The sequence below is a fragment of the Argopecten irradians genome, chromosome 2, assembly GCF_041381155.1.
Source record: "Argopecten irradians isolate NY chromosome 2, Ai_NY, whole genome shotgun sequence".
NCBI classification, from domain to species: Eukaryota; Metazoa; Mollusca; class Bivalvia; order Pectinida; family Pectinidae; genus Argopecten; species Argopecten irradians.
The window spans coordinates 30,504,071-30,521,891 of NC_091135.1; the positions used below are offsets into that span (position 1 = coordinate 30,504,071).

Sequence of the window (17,821 nt, forward strand, 5' to 3'; positions counted from 1 at the left end):
TATCCAGTCTATACAAAGGCTTTACCGTATAAGAAATCATCCGGTCTATACACAGGCTTTACCATATAAGAAATTATCCCGTCTATTCACAGGCTTTACCATTTATGAAATCATCCCGTCTATACACAGGCTTTACCATATAAGAAATCATCTTCTATACACAGGCTTTACCAAATAAGAAATCACCCGGTCTATACACAGGCTTTACCATATAAGAAATCATCCCGTCTATACACAGGCTTTACCATATAAGAAATCATCTTCTATACACAGGCTTTACCAAATAAGAAATCACCCGGTCTATACACAGGCTTTACCATATAAGAAATCATCCCGTCTACACACAGGCCTTACCGTATTATAAATCATCCCGTCTGTACACAGGCTTTACATTATAAGAAATCATCCGGTCTATTCACAGGCTTTACCTTATAAGAAATCATCCCGTCTATACACAGGCTTTACCATATAAGAAATCATCTTCTATAAACAGGCTTTACCATATAAGAAATCATCCGGTCTATACAAAAGTTTTACCATACAAGAAATCATCACGTCTATGCACAGGCTTTACCATATAAGAAATTATCCCGTCTATTCACAGGCTTTACCATATAAGAAATCATCCCGTCTATTCACAGGCTTTACCTATTATGAAATCATCCCGTCTATACACAGGCTTTACCATATAAGAAATCACCCCGTCTATACACAGGCTTTACCTTATAAGAAATCATCCGGTCTATACACAGGCTTTACCATATAAGAAATCATCCAGTCTATACACAGGCTTTACCATACAAGAAATCATCCGGTCTATACACAGGCTTTACCATATAAGAAATCATCCGGTCTATGCACATATTTTACCTTATTAAAAATTATCCAGTCTATACAAAGGCTTTACCGTATAAGAAATCATCCGGTCTATACACAGGCTTTACCATATAAGAAATTATCCCGTCTATTCACAGGCTTTACCATTTATGAAATCATCCCGTCTATACACAGGCTTTACCATATAAGAAATCATCTTCTATACACAGGCTTTACCAAATAAGAAATCACCCGGTCTATACACAGGCTTTACCATATAAGAAATCATCCCGTCTACACACAGGCCTTACCGTATAATAAATCATCCCGTCTGTACACAGGCTTTACATTATAAGAAATCATCCGGTCTATTCACAGGCTTTACCATATAAGAAATCATCCCGTCTATACACAGGCTTTACCATATAAGAAATCATCTTCTATAAACAGGCTTTACCATATAAGAAATCATCCGGTCTATACAAAAGTTTTACCATACAAGAAATCATCACGTCTATGCACAGGCTTTACCATATAAGAAATTATCCCGTCTATTCACAGGCTTTACCATATAAGAAATCATCCCGTCTATTCAAAGGCTTTACCATTTATGAAATCATCCCGTCTATACACAGGCTTTACCATAGAAGAAATCATCCGGTCTATACACAGGCTTTACCATATAAGAAATTATCCCGTCTATTCACAGGCTTTACCATTTATGAAATCATCCCATCTATACACAGGCTTTACCATATAAGAAATCATCTTCTATACACAGGCTTTACCATATAAGAAATCATCCGGTCTATACACAGGCTTTACCATATAAGAAATCATCCCATCTATACACAGGCTTTACCATATAAGAAATCATCTTCTATACACAGGCTTTACCATATAAGAAATCATCCCGTCTTTACACGGGCTTTACCATGTAAAAAATAATCCAGTTTATTAATGCTCCATTATTGAAACCGTCTTGTCTAAACCTTTTTTCACAATATAATACTATTTGGGCGTCTACTAGTTTTGACCGTGGAATCGTTTCCTGATAGACAAGCTCTACAAAGGCAAACAAATTGGAATACGTCGCTATATTCAAAATGTAATTTGGAATGTGTTGGAACTATTCAGCCTTATTTTTCTTTACTAACGAAGCTGTTGTCTTTGCCCTTGAAACTTAAACCTTTTGTTTTTGCTAAGGAACTGTTCAAACCACTTTTTCTTTACTCACGAAACCGTTCTGACTATTCGTTCTTCGTTACTGACACCGTTTGGACTACACTTACTTTACATTCGTAACACACTTTGTATTTTACATTGAATATAACATATAAATCACACCAGAATTTTACTACAGGTAATGGCAAATGGGTTATGTAAGTAATGGCGCAATACACAAAAGGAAATTTCATGAATAAAATCGTAAGAACATGGGTTACTTTAAAAAGAATAACAAATAAGATGGCATGAACAAATACATCAAAGCGTCATTGCTAATTTAAAGAACACTATTGTTCTGTGCGTATACTCTTCAAGGAATTATTTTTCAAAATATTTTTAGATGTGAATATTACATGTGTGAAATTGTTATCCTGATATATGTTTTTCAAGTAATTGGATCTTGTTGCATAACCAATGGAAACTTTCAGAAAATATTTTAAACTAATATTCCCCGAAATTGAAAATTAAAGTATTGTTGAGAAAACAAATTAAAATTAAAAGTTACCGTCCAGTTTGGCACTGTTGATCCTATGGAGACAACTTAACATGGCGAACAGTTACTGGCACTGAGCAGAAAACATTCCTATCACAATCCAAGTTACGTCAGCAGAATGCGCCGTCCAGACCATGACTAAGGTAATCCTATCATAACAAGGTGACGATCATTGGTCACATTCGGAAGTCCTCGCTTACCATTGATCTGACTACCCCCAAACCTGGGGCGATAACACGTCAGGCCAGGTTGGTAGAGATGCAATAAATGTGCATTACTACGGATACGAACACCTGTTGTCCTGGGCTGATTCCAGCGACTTCAGATCGATAGACGTGGTGAGGGACACTACCGGGACGGTCGCAAGTGTCTGCCAGAACTTTTCGTTTGTTTTAGGTTTCATTCCATACCTATTACATCTAAACAAACTTTTTACCTGTAATATATCATAGTTATTGTTATATTATTAAAATTGCGCTGGATTTTTTTGTATTTATAAAATCATTGACAAATATTCTGCGGCAGACATAGGGACTGCAAAACACCCCTTTATAACAATGTACACTGTTGATACCAACTAGCGCCGCCAATGCAACGGAGTATGGTTGTTGAAACACGGACAAGATAAGCCTGTAATTGACTATGTCAAGCGCCTTCAGCGTTCAAATTATGACGATCAATTGTAGTAGATTTTCTTGATCGGCCGTGCCTCGAGTATTTAGCTCTCTGGTATCGGATGGGCATCTCACTTCAAATCTATACTGCAACCCAGCGAACGGCCGAGTCGACATGTATCGACCCGGCTGTCACTTTAACGGCAACCGCTACAAACTTGTAAAGGGTGGAACACAATCAGTCCTAATGTCGAAGTAGTTAAGTCAAGGAGCTGTGAGACAGGTCCATTGAATCAATACCTTACTAATTGGCCGAGCAATTAAAGCAGGCGAGATAAAGTACAGGACAAGGTTAATCTGACTAACAATGAAATATAAGGCGTTGTGCAACATAATTCTAAAAAATATCAACTGTCGCTTAGAGTTGGCGGACTTCGTAGCAATCATTCACTATAGAGTTCCAAATTAGACAGATATATGGTGTACACCAATGATAAAAACAACAAGGACATAGTCATTCAGATCCCCCGCCAATGGAGATATCAAAGCTGAAGTAAGTTTGATTGTGGAGATTTATGTGTATGGGAAAAAAAACCCAGGAAAAAGGAAGTTGAGCTAAAGAAAGATGGAGTATAATTCAAGTAGAGCGGGGCTGCAATTGTTGAATCAGATATACAGCCTTGACATTTATATTAGACTATATACACAAAGATGGGTGGAGTTTTGCATAGTAACATTTACCATGATATTTTCAGCATTGTTTCCATGGTAACGAAAAAAGTGCAAAAAATGAAAACCTAAAAATAGCAAAAGGTACTACTAGACCATAAAAAGAATGTGTCTATGAAGTTTCATGGAAATATCTCTGCTGGTTGTAGAGTTGGGCTCCGGAAACGATTCTTACACAAAAATCTGCCATTTTCAGCAATGCTTCTATGGTTACGGAAAAAATGCAAAAAATGAAAACCTAAAAATAGCAAAAGGCACTTCTAGACCATAAGACCAATGTGTGTATGAAGTTTAGTGGAAATATCTCTACTGGTTTTAGAGTTATGCTCCGGAAACCATTCGTACGGACGGACGGACGGAACCCATCCGGAAACCATTCGTACGGACGGACGGACGGAACCCATTTGTATATCCCCCGCCAACTTCGTTGGGCGGGGGATAATTAGAAGATTTCAATAGCTGAACAGCTTATCCATTGATATAAAAGTCGAGGGAGGAAAATATTGCCACTGGCCTAGTTAAATGGTAACCATCCTCGATACTCCATGGGTCCTCTACACCCCTGGACTATCTCATAGCAAAACTGAAGGCAACTCAGGGGAACAAATCTGAACCAATCACAGGAGAGCAAAACTTTTCTTTGAAGACTACAGAGAGAGCGACGCCGGACTTTGAGCAAAGCCACACAGCCAACCACAGTGTACCGTTATACGACTCATTTGATGTACATCGAAGGACTAAATTACCTGTTCTGTTCTGGTGCCTCCAACTTTACTATGAGATAGTCCAGGGGAGTAGAGATCTTAGGTGATCGGAACCCCTGGAGTACCGAGGATGAATGGTAATGTACTAAAAACATTCACGAAAAGAAGAGAAAAAGCTTTATTGATTAAAAACAAAAACTGAATCGCAAGATAACATCAAGCTATAGCCAACATATTCTCCAATACACAGCACCAGGTACCGCAGTCTGTGTTAGGTATAAACAAGTTTGGAAGTATCAGTTTGTAAAAACGTATATCGCTTAAGTAAGGCTTATTAAGATTTAAGTTGTACACCAACAAAACAATCAAATTTGATACTGTTGATGTTTGCGCTCATTGATGGGTACTTGTGTATGTATGACACAGACAACTAGAGCGTGCCTAATACAGCTGGATAGACTGACAGCTCACGCGGGACTAATACACATACCAAGCAGACAACTCAACCAGAAACGGACAGCTTGGCGCCAATACCTTAGGAACAAAAACACAAATGGACAAATCGACAATACAATAGGGACAAACAGACAAATCGACAATGCAACACGAGCGAACAGACAAATCGACAAAGTAACAGGAGCGAACAGACAAATCGACAATACAACAGGAGCGAATAGACAAATCATCAATACAACAGGAGCGAATAGACAAATCGTCAATATATCAGGAGCGAACAGACAATCCATCAATACATCAGGAGCGAACAGACAAATCGACAATGCAACAGGAGCGAACAGACAAATCATCAATACAACAGGAGCGAATAGACAAGTCGACAATACAACAGAAGCGAACAGACAAATCTTCAATATATCAGGAGCGAACAGACAAACCATCAATATATCAGGAGCGAACAGACAAATCGTCAATACATCAGGAGCGAACAGACAAACCATCAATACATCAGGAGCGAACAGACAACCATCAATATATCAGGAGCGAACAGACAAATCGACAATACATCAGGAGCGAACAGACAAACCATCAATACATCAGGAGCGAACGGCCAAACCATCAATACATCAGGAGCGAACATACAAATCGACAATACATCAGGAGCGAACAGACAAATCGAAAATACATCAGGAGCGAACAGACAAATCGAAAATACATCAGGAGCGAACAGACAAATCGAAAATACATCAGGAGCGAACAGACAAATCGTCAATACATCAGGAGCGAACAGACAAATCGTCAATACATCAGGAGTGAACAGACAAACCATCAATACATCAGGAGGGAACAAACAAATCGACAATACATCAGAAGCGAACAGACACACCATCTATACATCTGGGGTGAACAGACAAAACATCAATACATCAGGAGCGAACAGACAAACCATCAATACATCAGGGGCGAACAGACAAACCATCAATACATCAGGGGCGAACAGACAAACCATCAATACATCAGGGGCGAACAGACAAACCATCAATACATCAGGAGCGAACAGACAAACCATCAATACATCAGGAGCGAACAGACAAACCATCAATACATCAGGAGCGAACAGACAAACCATCAATATATCAGGAGCGAACAGACAAACCATCAATACATCAGGAGCGAACAGACAAATCGACAATACATCAGGAGCGAACAGACAAACCATCAATACATCAGGAGAGAACAGACAAATCGAAAATACATCAGGAGCGAACAGACAAACTATCAATACATCAAGAGCAAACAGACAAACCATCAATACATCAGGAGCGAACAGACAAACCACCAATACATCAGGAGCGAACAGACAAACCATCAATATATCAGGAGTGAACAGACAAACCATCAATACATCAGGAGCGAATAGACAAATCGACAATACATCAGGAGCGAACAGACAAACCATCAATACATCAGGAGCGAACAGACAAATCGAAAATACATCAGGAGCGAACAGACAAACTATCAATACATCAGGAGCGAACAGACAAATCGTCAATACATCAGGAGCGAACAGACAAATCGTCAATACATCAAGAGCGAACAGACAAACCATCAATACATCAGGAGCGAACAGACAAACCATCAATACATCAGGAGCGAACAGACAAATCGACAATACATCAGGAGCGAACAGACATATCATCAATACATCAAGATCGAACAGAAAAACCATCAACACATCAGGAGCGAACAGACAAACCATCAATACATCAGGAGCGAACAGACAAATCATCAATACATCAGGAGCGAACAGACAAATCGACAATACATCAGGAGCGAACAGACAAATCGACAATACATCAGGAGCGAACAGACAAATCCACAATGCATCAGGAGCGAACAGACAAATCCACAATACATCAGGAGGGAACAAACAAATCGACAATACATCAGAAGCGAACAGACAAATCTTCAATACATCAGGAGCGAACGGACAACTCGACAATACATCAAGAGCGAACGGACAACTCGACAATACAACAGGAACGAACGGACAACTTGACAATACGTCAGGAGAACGAACGGACAACTTGACAATACGTCAGGAGAACGAACGAATAACTCGACCACTCGCATGCTTCAACTTGTGTTTGGTTTATTACAAAAATGTATGCATCACACAGACACAATAGTGTCTTAACAAACAGCTGCGTTTCTGGTTGCAAGTTATTGTTTGAGTCTTAATAAAATAAGTAGTATATGCTTGAATCCATTTATCATGACTAACCACAGGCGTTTGGCTCTATAGACATTTCTCTCTCTTGATTTATGCAATACTATGTCAGTATTACATATATAGGGAGAAAAAAATTCTATAGAGCCAAATGCCTGTGAAGTAACCTTGCAATTCTAAATTGAACGCAGCTTAGTCATCACTTAGTATGACCATCATTGGTTATATGAGCAGACTGCCAAAACATATCATCAGTTATTTGATAATCAATGGTATTGTTTTGGATGTGTATCTAGTACGAGGAATCGTCCACGCATAGTGGCGTACCAGTCTCACAGACTACCCTATATTTAGTGCTTGTTTAGTCGACTTCCTTTGAAATTGGGAGCAAGTCTGCTTCGTATCGTAGTAGATCAACAATACGTAAAAAAATTAATTTTATGTCGCCGAACCCAATCAGTCTCGGTTTTAGTAATATGTTCACAAATTATGATCGCTAGTATTGAACCTTTTATCTGGCGGTGTCGCGCGCCACTGTTTGTTTGGGCGTACCGTCACACTGTCAAATGAGGGGGCATGTAGATAACTTATGTAAATATGATTTTAGATGACAAACATGTCTTGGAGTGTTTTCGAATTAGGAATATGAAACGTCAAAAAGACAATGTTAGATTATATAACATGTCAAAATCGCTCAAAGTTGTTTTGATAAAGCAACACATCAAGAGTTATGCGGATTGAATGGAAACGTGCTTCCAAGCTGAGAATTTCCTAGAAAGCAAAAAAGCTGATTTCAGATTAGGTTAATTCTGCTACACTTTGATTGGTTTCATCACTGCAGCTTTCCTCCAACATGTATGGTATCATGTGTTGTGTTAATGACAACAATGAGGTCATCTCTGTGTTTTGTGATACTGTTGGAACAGTTGTCGTGAACTCTTTGATCCTGAATGTGTGGGTATGAAGCACGCGAATCGTAGAGAGTACGGCATGATATCCAGATCACGTGATATGCAATATGAGCCAGAGACAGGAAGTGGGCAGAACGTTATCGTTACGGAATGAAATTGATTAGTCTGTTAATGACGATGCAAAAGATATTTGTAATCTTACAGAAAACATACTGCGTCTCCTATTCCAACTCGACACGACTCTGTTGACTTACATGCCAGTATACAGGAACCTTATTATGGCTTACACGACCAGCTTTTCTAGATGGGGGAGTTTTTTTTTTTTTTTTTTTTTTTTTTTTTTTTTAAGGATACAAGTTCTTAATCCTCATGCTACTGCCAGGTATGCACGTTATTGGATGACCCATCCATAAGTGTGATCCGACATAGACCTGATTTATATTGATAGATTTTTAAACCGGTGACGGCTGAGTAGCCAAGCGGCTGAATCAGACATTATAACATTGTTGGGCCCATTTCCTGTAGATGCGTGCACATTCCCCTGCTAACTTCCGTTACTGAGATTACAACATGCAGATATTTGCCAAATGAAATCAAATCAGGTAAGGATTCAAAGCTATCTGGCCTTAAATTGCAATCAGTCCTTGATAGCGAGATCACTAATAGAAATGAAATTTGTGTGGTGCCTATATGTATACGTATCAGCTTCTTCTTTAATTAATTACGTATATGTAGGAAAGATTTATTAGCAAGGAGAGGTTGATTACTGTCGAATCAAGACTACTGACGAGTGTATACTGCCTGGTGAGTGATTCCGTGATTGACTCACACGTTTGTAGTTACTGTCGAATCAAGACTACTGACAAGTGTATACTGCCTGGTGAGTGATTCCGTGATTGACTCACACGTTTGTAGTTACCGTCGAATCAAGACTACTGACGAGTGTATGACTCACACGTTTGTAGTTACTGTCGAATCAAGACTACTGACGAGTGTATACTGCCTGGTGAGTGATTCCGTGACTGACTCACACGTTTGTAGTTACTGTCGAATCAAGACTAGTGACGAGTATAAACTGCCTGGTGAGTGATTCCGTGATTGACTCACACGTTTGTAGTTACTGTCGAATCAAGACTACTGACGAGTGTATACTGTCTGGTGAGTGATTCCGTGATTGACTCACAAGTTTGTAGTTACTGTCGAATCTAGACTACTGACGAGTGTATACTGCCTGGTGAGTGATTCCGTGATTGACTCACACGTTTGTAGTTACTGTCGAATCAAGACTACTGACGAGTGTATACTGCCTGGTGAGTGATTCCGTGACTGACTCACACGTTTGTAGTTACTGTCGAATCAAGACTACTGACGAGTGTATACTGCCTGGGTGAGTGATTCCGTGATTGACTCACACGTTTGTAGTTACTGTCGAATCAAGACTACTGACGAGTGTATACTGCCTGGTGAGTGATTCCGTGATTGACTCACACGTTTGTAGTTACTGTCGAATCAAGACTACTGACGAGTGTATACTGCCTGGTGAGTGATTCCGTGATTGACTCACACGTTTGTAGTTACTGTCGAATCAAGACTACTGACGAGTGTATACTGCCTGGTGAGTGATTCCGTGATTGACTCACACGTTTGTAGTTACTGTCGAATCAAGACTACTGACGAGTGTATACTGCCTGGTGAGTGATTCCGTGATTGACTCACACGTTTGTAGTTACTGTCGAATCAAGACTACTGACGAGTGTATACTGCCTGGTGAGTGATTCCGTGATTGACTCACACGTTTGTAGTTACTGTCGAATCAAGACTACTGACGAGTGTATACTGCCTGGTGAGTGATTCCGTGATTGACTCACACGTTTGTAGTTACTGTCGAATCAAGACTACTGACAAGTGTATACTGCCTGGTGAGTGATTCCGTGATTGACTCACACGTTTGTAGTTACTGTCGAATCAAGACTACTGACGAGTGTATACTGCCTGGTGAGTGATTCCGTGATTGACTCACACGTTTGTAGTTACTGTCGAATCAAGACTACTGACGAGTGTATATTGCCTGGTAAGTGATTCCGTGATTGAATCACACGTTTGCAGTTACTGTCGAATCAAGACTACTGACAAGTGTATACTGCCTGGTGAGTGATTCCGTGACTGACTCACACGTTTATAGTTACTGTCGAATCAAGACTACTGACGAGTGTATATTGCCTGGTAAGTGATTCCGTGATTGAATCACACGTTTGCAGTAACTGTCGAATCAAGACTACTGACGAGTGTATACTGCCTGGTGAGTGATTCCGTGATTGACTCACACGTTTGTAGTTACTGTCGAATCAAGACTACTGACGAGTGTATACTGCCTGGTGAGTGATTCCGTGATTGACTCACACGTTTGTAGTTACTGTCGAATCAAGACTACTGACGAGTGTATACTGCCTGGTGAGTGATTCCGTGATTGACTCACACGTTTGTAGTTACTGTCGAATCAAGACTACTGACGAGTATAAACTGCCTGGTGAGTGATTCCGTGATTGACTCACACGTTTGTAGTTACTGTCGAATCAAGACTACTGACGAGTGTATACTGCCTGGTGAGTGATTCCGTGATTGACTCACACGTTTGTAGTTACTGTCGAATCAAGACTACTGACGAGTGTATACTGCCTGGTGAGTGATTCCGTGATTGAATCACACGTTTGTAGTTACTGTCGAATCAAGACTACTGACGAGTGTATATTGCCTGGTAAGTGATTCCGTGATTGAATCACACGTTTGCAGTTACTGTCGAATCAAGACTACTGACAAGTGTATACTGCCTGGTGAGTGATTCCGTGACTGACTCACACGTTTGTAGTTACTGTCGAATCAAGACTACTGACAAGTGTATACTGCCTGGTGAGTGATTCCGTGATTGACTCACACGTTTGTAGTTACTGTCGAATCAAGACTACTGACGAGTGTACACTGCCTGGTGAGTGATTCCGTGACTGACTCACACGTTTGTAGTTACTGTCGAATCAAGACTACTGACAAGTGTATACTGCCTGGTGAGTGATTCCGTGATTGACTCACACGTTTGTAGTTACTGTCGAATCAAGACTACTGACGAGTGTATACTGCCTGGTGAGTGATTCCGTGATTGACTCACACGTTTGTAGTTACTGTCGAATCAAGACTACTGACGAGTGTACACTGCCTGGTGAGTGATTCCGTGACTGACTCACACGTTTGTAGTTACTGTCGAATCAAGACTTCTGACAAGTGTATACTGCCTGGTGAGTGATTCCGTGACTGACTCACACGTTTGTAGTTACTGTCGAATCAAGACTACTGACGAGTGTATACTACCTGGTGAGTGATTCCGTAATTGACTCACACGTTTGTAGTTACTGTCGAATCAAGACTACTGACAAGTGTATACTGCCTGGTGAGTGATTCCGTGACTGACTCACACGTTTGTAGTTACTGTCGAATCAAGACTACTGACGAGTGTATACTGCCTGGTGAGTGATTCCGTGATTGACTCACACGTTTGTAGTTACTGTCGAATCAAGACTACTGACAAGTGTATACTGCCTGGTGAGTGATTCCGTGATTGACTCACACGTTTGTAGTTACTGTCGAATCAAGACTACTGACAAGTGTATACTGCCTGGTGAGTGATTCCGTGATTGACTCACACGTTTGTAGTTACTGTCGAATCAAGACTACTGACAAGTGTATACTGCCTGGTGAGTGATTCCGTGATTGACTCACACGTTTGTAGTTACTGTCGAATCAAGACTACTGACAAGTGTATACTGCCTGGTGAGTGATTCCGTGATTGACTCACAAGTTTATAGTTACACAACAGATCTAAAACACATGTGGAATCATCCTAGCTTGGAGAACAATATTAATATTCCACTTCTGTATCAAAGAAAAAACGAAGAGAGAGACAGACATCCTGATTACTATAGGGGACCAGCATCTCGATGTGGTGCCTAAATAGTAATATATAGTTTATGAATGCATCTCGGTAACTTAGTAATTAAAAATTGAATATGTTGAGAACTCTTTGAATATGCTGTTCGTCATTTGCAATAACGATCGACTCCATGTTGTGTTATACGATACGGTATGGGTACATGTATATTTCACATTTTCTTAGCTGTGCGACAATAGTTATCTTAAACACATTTTCCAGGGAATAATTTATTAATAATCGATTATCGATGTACTATAAAATAATCGATTACAAACAATACTAATCGTTGCAGCTCTAAAAATGAAGATACAATAAGTTGTGTACATCATCAACCAAGCATGACGGAATACTCCATTCACCCGATGTGCATTCGCCGTACTTTGAAATAAAACAATTAAAATTTGTTGTCACAGCGGTTTAATTAATGTCACACTGACATACTTTTTGTTTGGCCTGGTTTATCATACTAACAGCCAGGGACATGTAAGGACGGCCTTCCATGTACATAAATGTAGGTATGTGGTGTTTTGGGTGTGTGAAGGACTGTGTGTTTTGAGAGACTACGGTATGTTCGTGTTGTGTCTTCTTGTATATCATTATTGTTTGATACATGTAACGTTATCTTTACAATTTGCTTTCGATACTTGTTTGTGGATGTAAAAATGCAAATAAAATGAATTATATAGTGGGAATCTTATAGTGCTATATCACTGAAGCCTGCCACCATGCAACACATCCCATCGGTCATAATAGTGGGAATCTTATAGTGCTATATCACTGAAGCCTGCCATCATGCAACACACCCCATCCGGTCATATTATGCTGGATACTAAGCAGGAGCAAAGACTACCACTGAGGTGTGTCTCGGCCAGGGACAGAACCCAGAGTGTTTCTCACATGGGCGAGCGCTGGCCTGGAGGTCCTACCTCCAGGCTTGGGCGAGCGCTCAAACGAAGACCAAAAGTGAGGCGATGTCATGGGAGACATAAGGAAGGATAAAGTCAGTTCGGAAGAAGAGTAAAGGTAATATCCACAAGCCAGATTGAACTATAGATAACTAATTAACTAAAAGGGAGGTGACTATATACCTGTCTCAAAATATTGAGGAAAATCTGAAATATACAAATGTACTTGAACAGGTAAACTCAATAGTTGAGAAATCAAGAGTTGGTTCGCAAGCCATTTTGAGGAATCTCAATCGATTTGTTGAAATTCTCAGATTTATTTGTCAAATTCTTTAAAAACTTATTTAAAGTTCATTTTGTTTTCAATTACGCATCAGTCTTGTATCTATGACTCCAGGCATATTTGACAGATAAACTATAAATTGATTAATTATTGGTTAGAGTCATTAGTGTTAGGATTTTCACTAAACACGTGGTATCGATCTGTACAGACACTTTAGACCTTTATAGACTATTTGTACTAGAGTCTGTAATTACTAGTACCACAATATTGACCAACTCTCCTCCAACTTTTAGAATTATGTGGTCAATACCAACATGACAAAACAAGACTGGAAATGGTCACAAATGGTGGATTCCGGTCATTTTAAAACTTCCAATTGATAAACCTTGTTGGTACTTAAAACCTCCATCCGGTGTATTCAGATTCTCAGGCGACACTCACCCCTGTGATTGACGTGTATGGAACTCATTAGTGTCATTCATAAAGCTACACTTTAAGTAAAACTTTAGTAGAATTCGATTTTATCGCATTTTTATTAACAAAAGAAGGCCGATTAGAAAACTGAAGAATAAATAAGTTTAACACTTGTTTTTTTTTTTTTTAATAATTTGATTTCCACTCTTTTGAATCACAAACCATAAATATGACCTACAGAATACCAAAAATTCAAATTGGAATTTTTCTATATTTTATGGGGAAAAATCTATGGTCTTAGTGTTTTTGATCAACAATGAAAAATAACAAATATTGATATGAACCAATTAATAACATGATCCCAAAAACGTCTGAAATAACCAAGGTTATTCCTATGGCATTATGACTTCGATAGTAAATTAGAAGTCGTCAAGGGAAAAAAGAGACCTACCCTCTTTCCCCTCCTTCTCCTTCCGGTAGCATGGCGCATGTCCCTCGTCCGGGAACTCGTCCACTTGGTAAGTTGACCTTCGACCTGTTAAAATTCCACCAAGCAGAAGACTTCGGATGTTCCCGTAATATGAAGTCAGGCGATCTGTAAGCTTGGTCCTGTAAAAATAAATAGCGAAATACATTACGGAATTGGATATCAACGATCGACGCGCTCTTGACTTCAGATGTCATTGACTGTTACGAGGAAACTAAATTAAAAAGAAGTGTAAATAGAATTTATTGGCTATATGAATGGGACTTTTAGAATATATACTGGCTATATGAACAGTTCCTGTCTTGACCTCTATCATGACATCCTGATACATAGATATTTTGATATATAATCTCAGTAAGATACAATCGCCTGATTTGCTACTTAGACACCCCGTACTAAACTTTTCTTAAGACGACTTCCTCCCTAATCTACTCAAATTTTAGTATATCTTCTACAGTTACATAGGTCAACCACAAAGAGTTTGCCGTTATTGCAAGATGAATATCACTATGTTTAATCTGTTATGATTGTCATGTTATAAGAAAGAAATATGTCAAAAATTTTATTGGCGTAACCCATATATATAAACAAGTTAATACAACTCTTTATGTTGCGGTGATAGAAGTGATCTTCGTAAATTAGCAAAATTTATATTTGAGTCCCTGAAATTTTAGTGTAGCTAGTCTAGCAGTGTATGATGTTAGCTGTAAGTTGTGTATATGTAGCTTTTGTATCGTTAACAAACATTATTTCAGGACTACTTTATATTTTAGTGTAATTGCAATTGTGAAAATTTGCAAGGATGTAATTTGAGGACTTCTATTCTAACTATGAATGTATTTTGCACGACCAGTGAAGAATTATTAGAATGTAGTATGTTTTTAATGTTAATTATTGAATATTGGTTGAATTATTTGTAATTATTATATCAAATAAGTTTGCTAACTTACGAAATGCAATTTTGATTGAATTAAAAAAAACATTATTGATTTCTTTCTAATGTTCTTATATTTGATTATGCGAAATTCTGATCACCCAGTTCATAGTTTTTAATGCTCGATTTCCTTTTACATCGCCATCTAACACTTCTGATTTCTTCCAAGAAAGCTTTCAAAGCAATGGACGACTGATTCTGTGCCATCCAACATTATAGTTGTCCTGTAGATGCCTGTAGAAAATAAAAGCTTTGCACTATACGCTAATGGTATCGCTGTCCTCTTCATTACAGTTCCTGTTGCCGCATTACCGGAACTAGAGTGTGTGGTAATGGAGCGAGGATAGACACCTAACCTCGTCCACGTCCATGACATCATTGGATAAAAGCGTGCCTTTGACTGTACATGTGACTACCTTTGATTGTACATGTGACTACCTTTGACTGTACATGTGACTACCTTTGACTGTACATATGACTAGGCCACTGTTCCCACAATAAGAGAAGTGCCACTGCTTCTAAGATTTGTAATCAGTTCTCTATAACAATGTCTTGAGAACAAAATGGTTTTAAACTGTAAGTTTAACGCGAATAAATTACATGTTTATGTGCTATTCTTGGGGATAAAATGCTGTATTTATTTCTTTCAAATTAAAAATAAACGAGCTTAGTCGCCGTACATTATACACAAAAAACTTTACATTTTCAGTGTAAGGCCTTTTGTCCAAGTTAAAAGGATGTTTGAAAATAAAAATGGTCCTTATTGGTAATACATGTTATAGCTGAATCCACAAAAATGAATGAAATCGTTTAGAAGTGCAGTAAGTTCATAAAGCGTTTCAAGATACGACGGAATATATACAGTATTTCAAGGAAATCGCTTGGTTTTGAAGTACAAAAATCTTGTACATGTATATGCTAATTAGGAGAGGACGCCATCGTGTAGAATCTATGCTTTATGTATCTCCGTGGCGAACTAATCGTGTGTATATAAGCTACATATCGACATGTTATCTATATAAACTTGATTATAAGTTCAACCCTCGATACTCTAGGATTAGCATCACTGTCGATAGAAGGTCCATGAGATCCAGTATAAAGGGATACATACTATCATTTTGAGCAAGATTTCATTTTTGTTTGAACTTAAGAAATGTATGATAATAATGCAATTTTGAACAATATCATACTAAAATGATATTTACAATATATACATGTAATTGTACTCGAGATTTCTATGCGTGAACTACACATGTCATATTGATAATGCTAATGTGATTTACACCACATTTACTCCATACTATCTTAAAAATACTTGTCGATTACCAGAACTCGAGTTAGCTGGTTTGAAAACATGCTAAGGGAGTTAACTTCTGTTATTGACCATTTTGTTGCATGGCCTTCATGTACTCCGTATGTGTCGCACTAGTTCCATAGACTCATGATAGACTCGTTCACGTGTCTGTTCTATCAATTCACCCTAACTACCTGTTTAGGATGCCCAAATAGGAGCGGAAACGTTTATAATGAGTCGATTTCCAAATATAACTATGACCACAATAAGAACCTTCAATATTAACTTGTATTCAAGGTACAGGCGCAAAAAAAAGTAAATCTTCAAATGACTTCTTTTGAAGTTCTAGAAGGCTTAGAGACCAAATATCAGGCCTGTAGCATACTGACAGATATGGCTACCAAGTTTGTAAATATAAATTACCTTGACCTTCATTCAAGGTCACATTGGCCAAATATCCTATTTTTTTTCAAATAACTTCTTGTGAAGTTCTGGAAGGCCTAGAGACCTAATATCAGGTCTGTAGCATACTGACATAAATGGCTACCAAGTTTGTAAATATAAATTACCTTGACCTTCATTCAAGGTCACAGGGGCCCAAAATCCTTAAATCTATAAATTACTTCTTGTCAAGTTCTGAAACATGGGACATGAAATCGGACCTGTAGCATGTTGAGATATTTCTTCAAATATTACGGTATGTGCTGGTGTCAGCTGAATGTTATACTTTACGGTATGTCATGGTGTCAGCTGAATGTTATACTTTACGGTATGTAATGGTGTCAGCTGAATGTTATACTTTACGGTATGTAATGGTGTCAGCTGAATGTTATACTTTACGGTATGTAATGGTGTCAGCTGAATGTTATACTTTACGGTATGTAATGGTGTCAGCTGAATGTTATACTTTACGGTATGTAATGGTGTCAGCTGAATGTTATACTTTACGGTATGTGCTGGTGTCAGCTGAATGTTATACTTTACGGTATGTGATGGTGTCAGCTAAATGTTATACTTTACGGTATGTGATGGTGTCAGCTGAATGTTTTACTTTACAGTATGTGATGGTGTCAGCTGGATGTTTACTTTACGGTATGTGCTGGTGTCAGCTGAATGTTATACTTTACGGTATGTAATGGTGTCAGCTGAATGTTATACTTTACGGTATGTAATGGTGTCAGCTGAATGTTATACTTTACGGTATGTAATGGTGTCAGCTGAATGTTATACTTTACGGTATGTAATGGTGTCAGCTGAATGTTATACTTTACGGTATGTGATGGTGTCAGCTAAATGTTATACTTTACGGTATGTGATGGTGTCAGCTGAATGTTTTACTTTACAG

General features: G+C 38.6%; 1 protein-coding gene across 2 annotated transcripts in view; it reads right to left on the bottom strand.

The window, feature by feature from the left end:
* The window catches only part of LOC138315106 (protein-glutamine gamma-glutamyltransferase K-like), a 62,726-nt gene that overhangs the window by 31,448 nt on the left and 13,457 nt on the right, over positions 1-17,821 (bottom strand). The window contains exon 2 of one of the 2 annotated variants that reach the window (XM_069255850.1): positions 14,213-14,370. In XM_069255850.1, the coding sequence (XP_069111951.1) occupies positions 14,213-14,370 (158 nt within the window). Of the gene's footprint in view, positions 1-2,548; positions 2,704-14,212; positions 14,371-17,821 lie in introns of those variants that run through there. The other variant, XM_069255852.1, reaches the window with a different exon arrangement.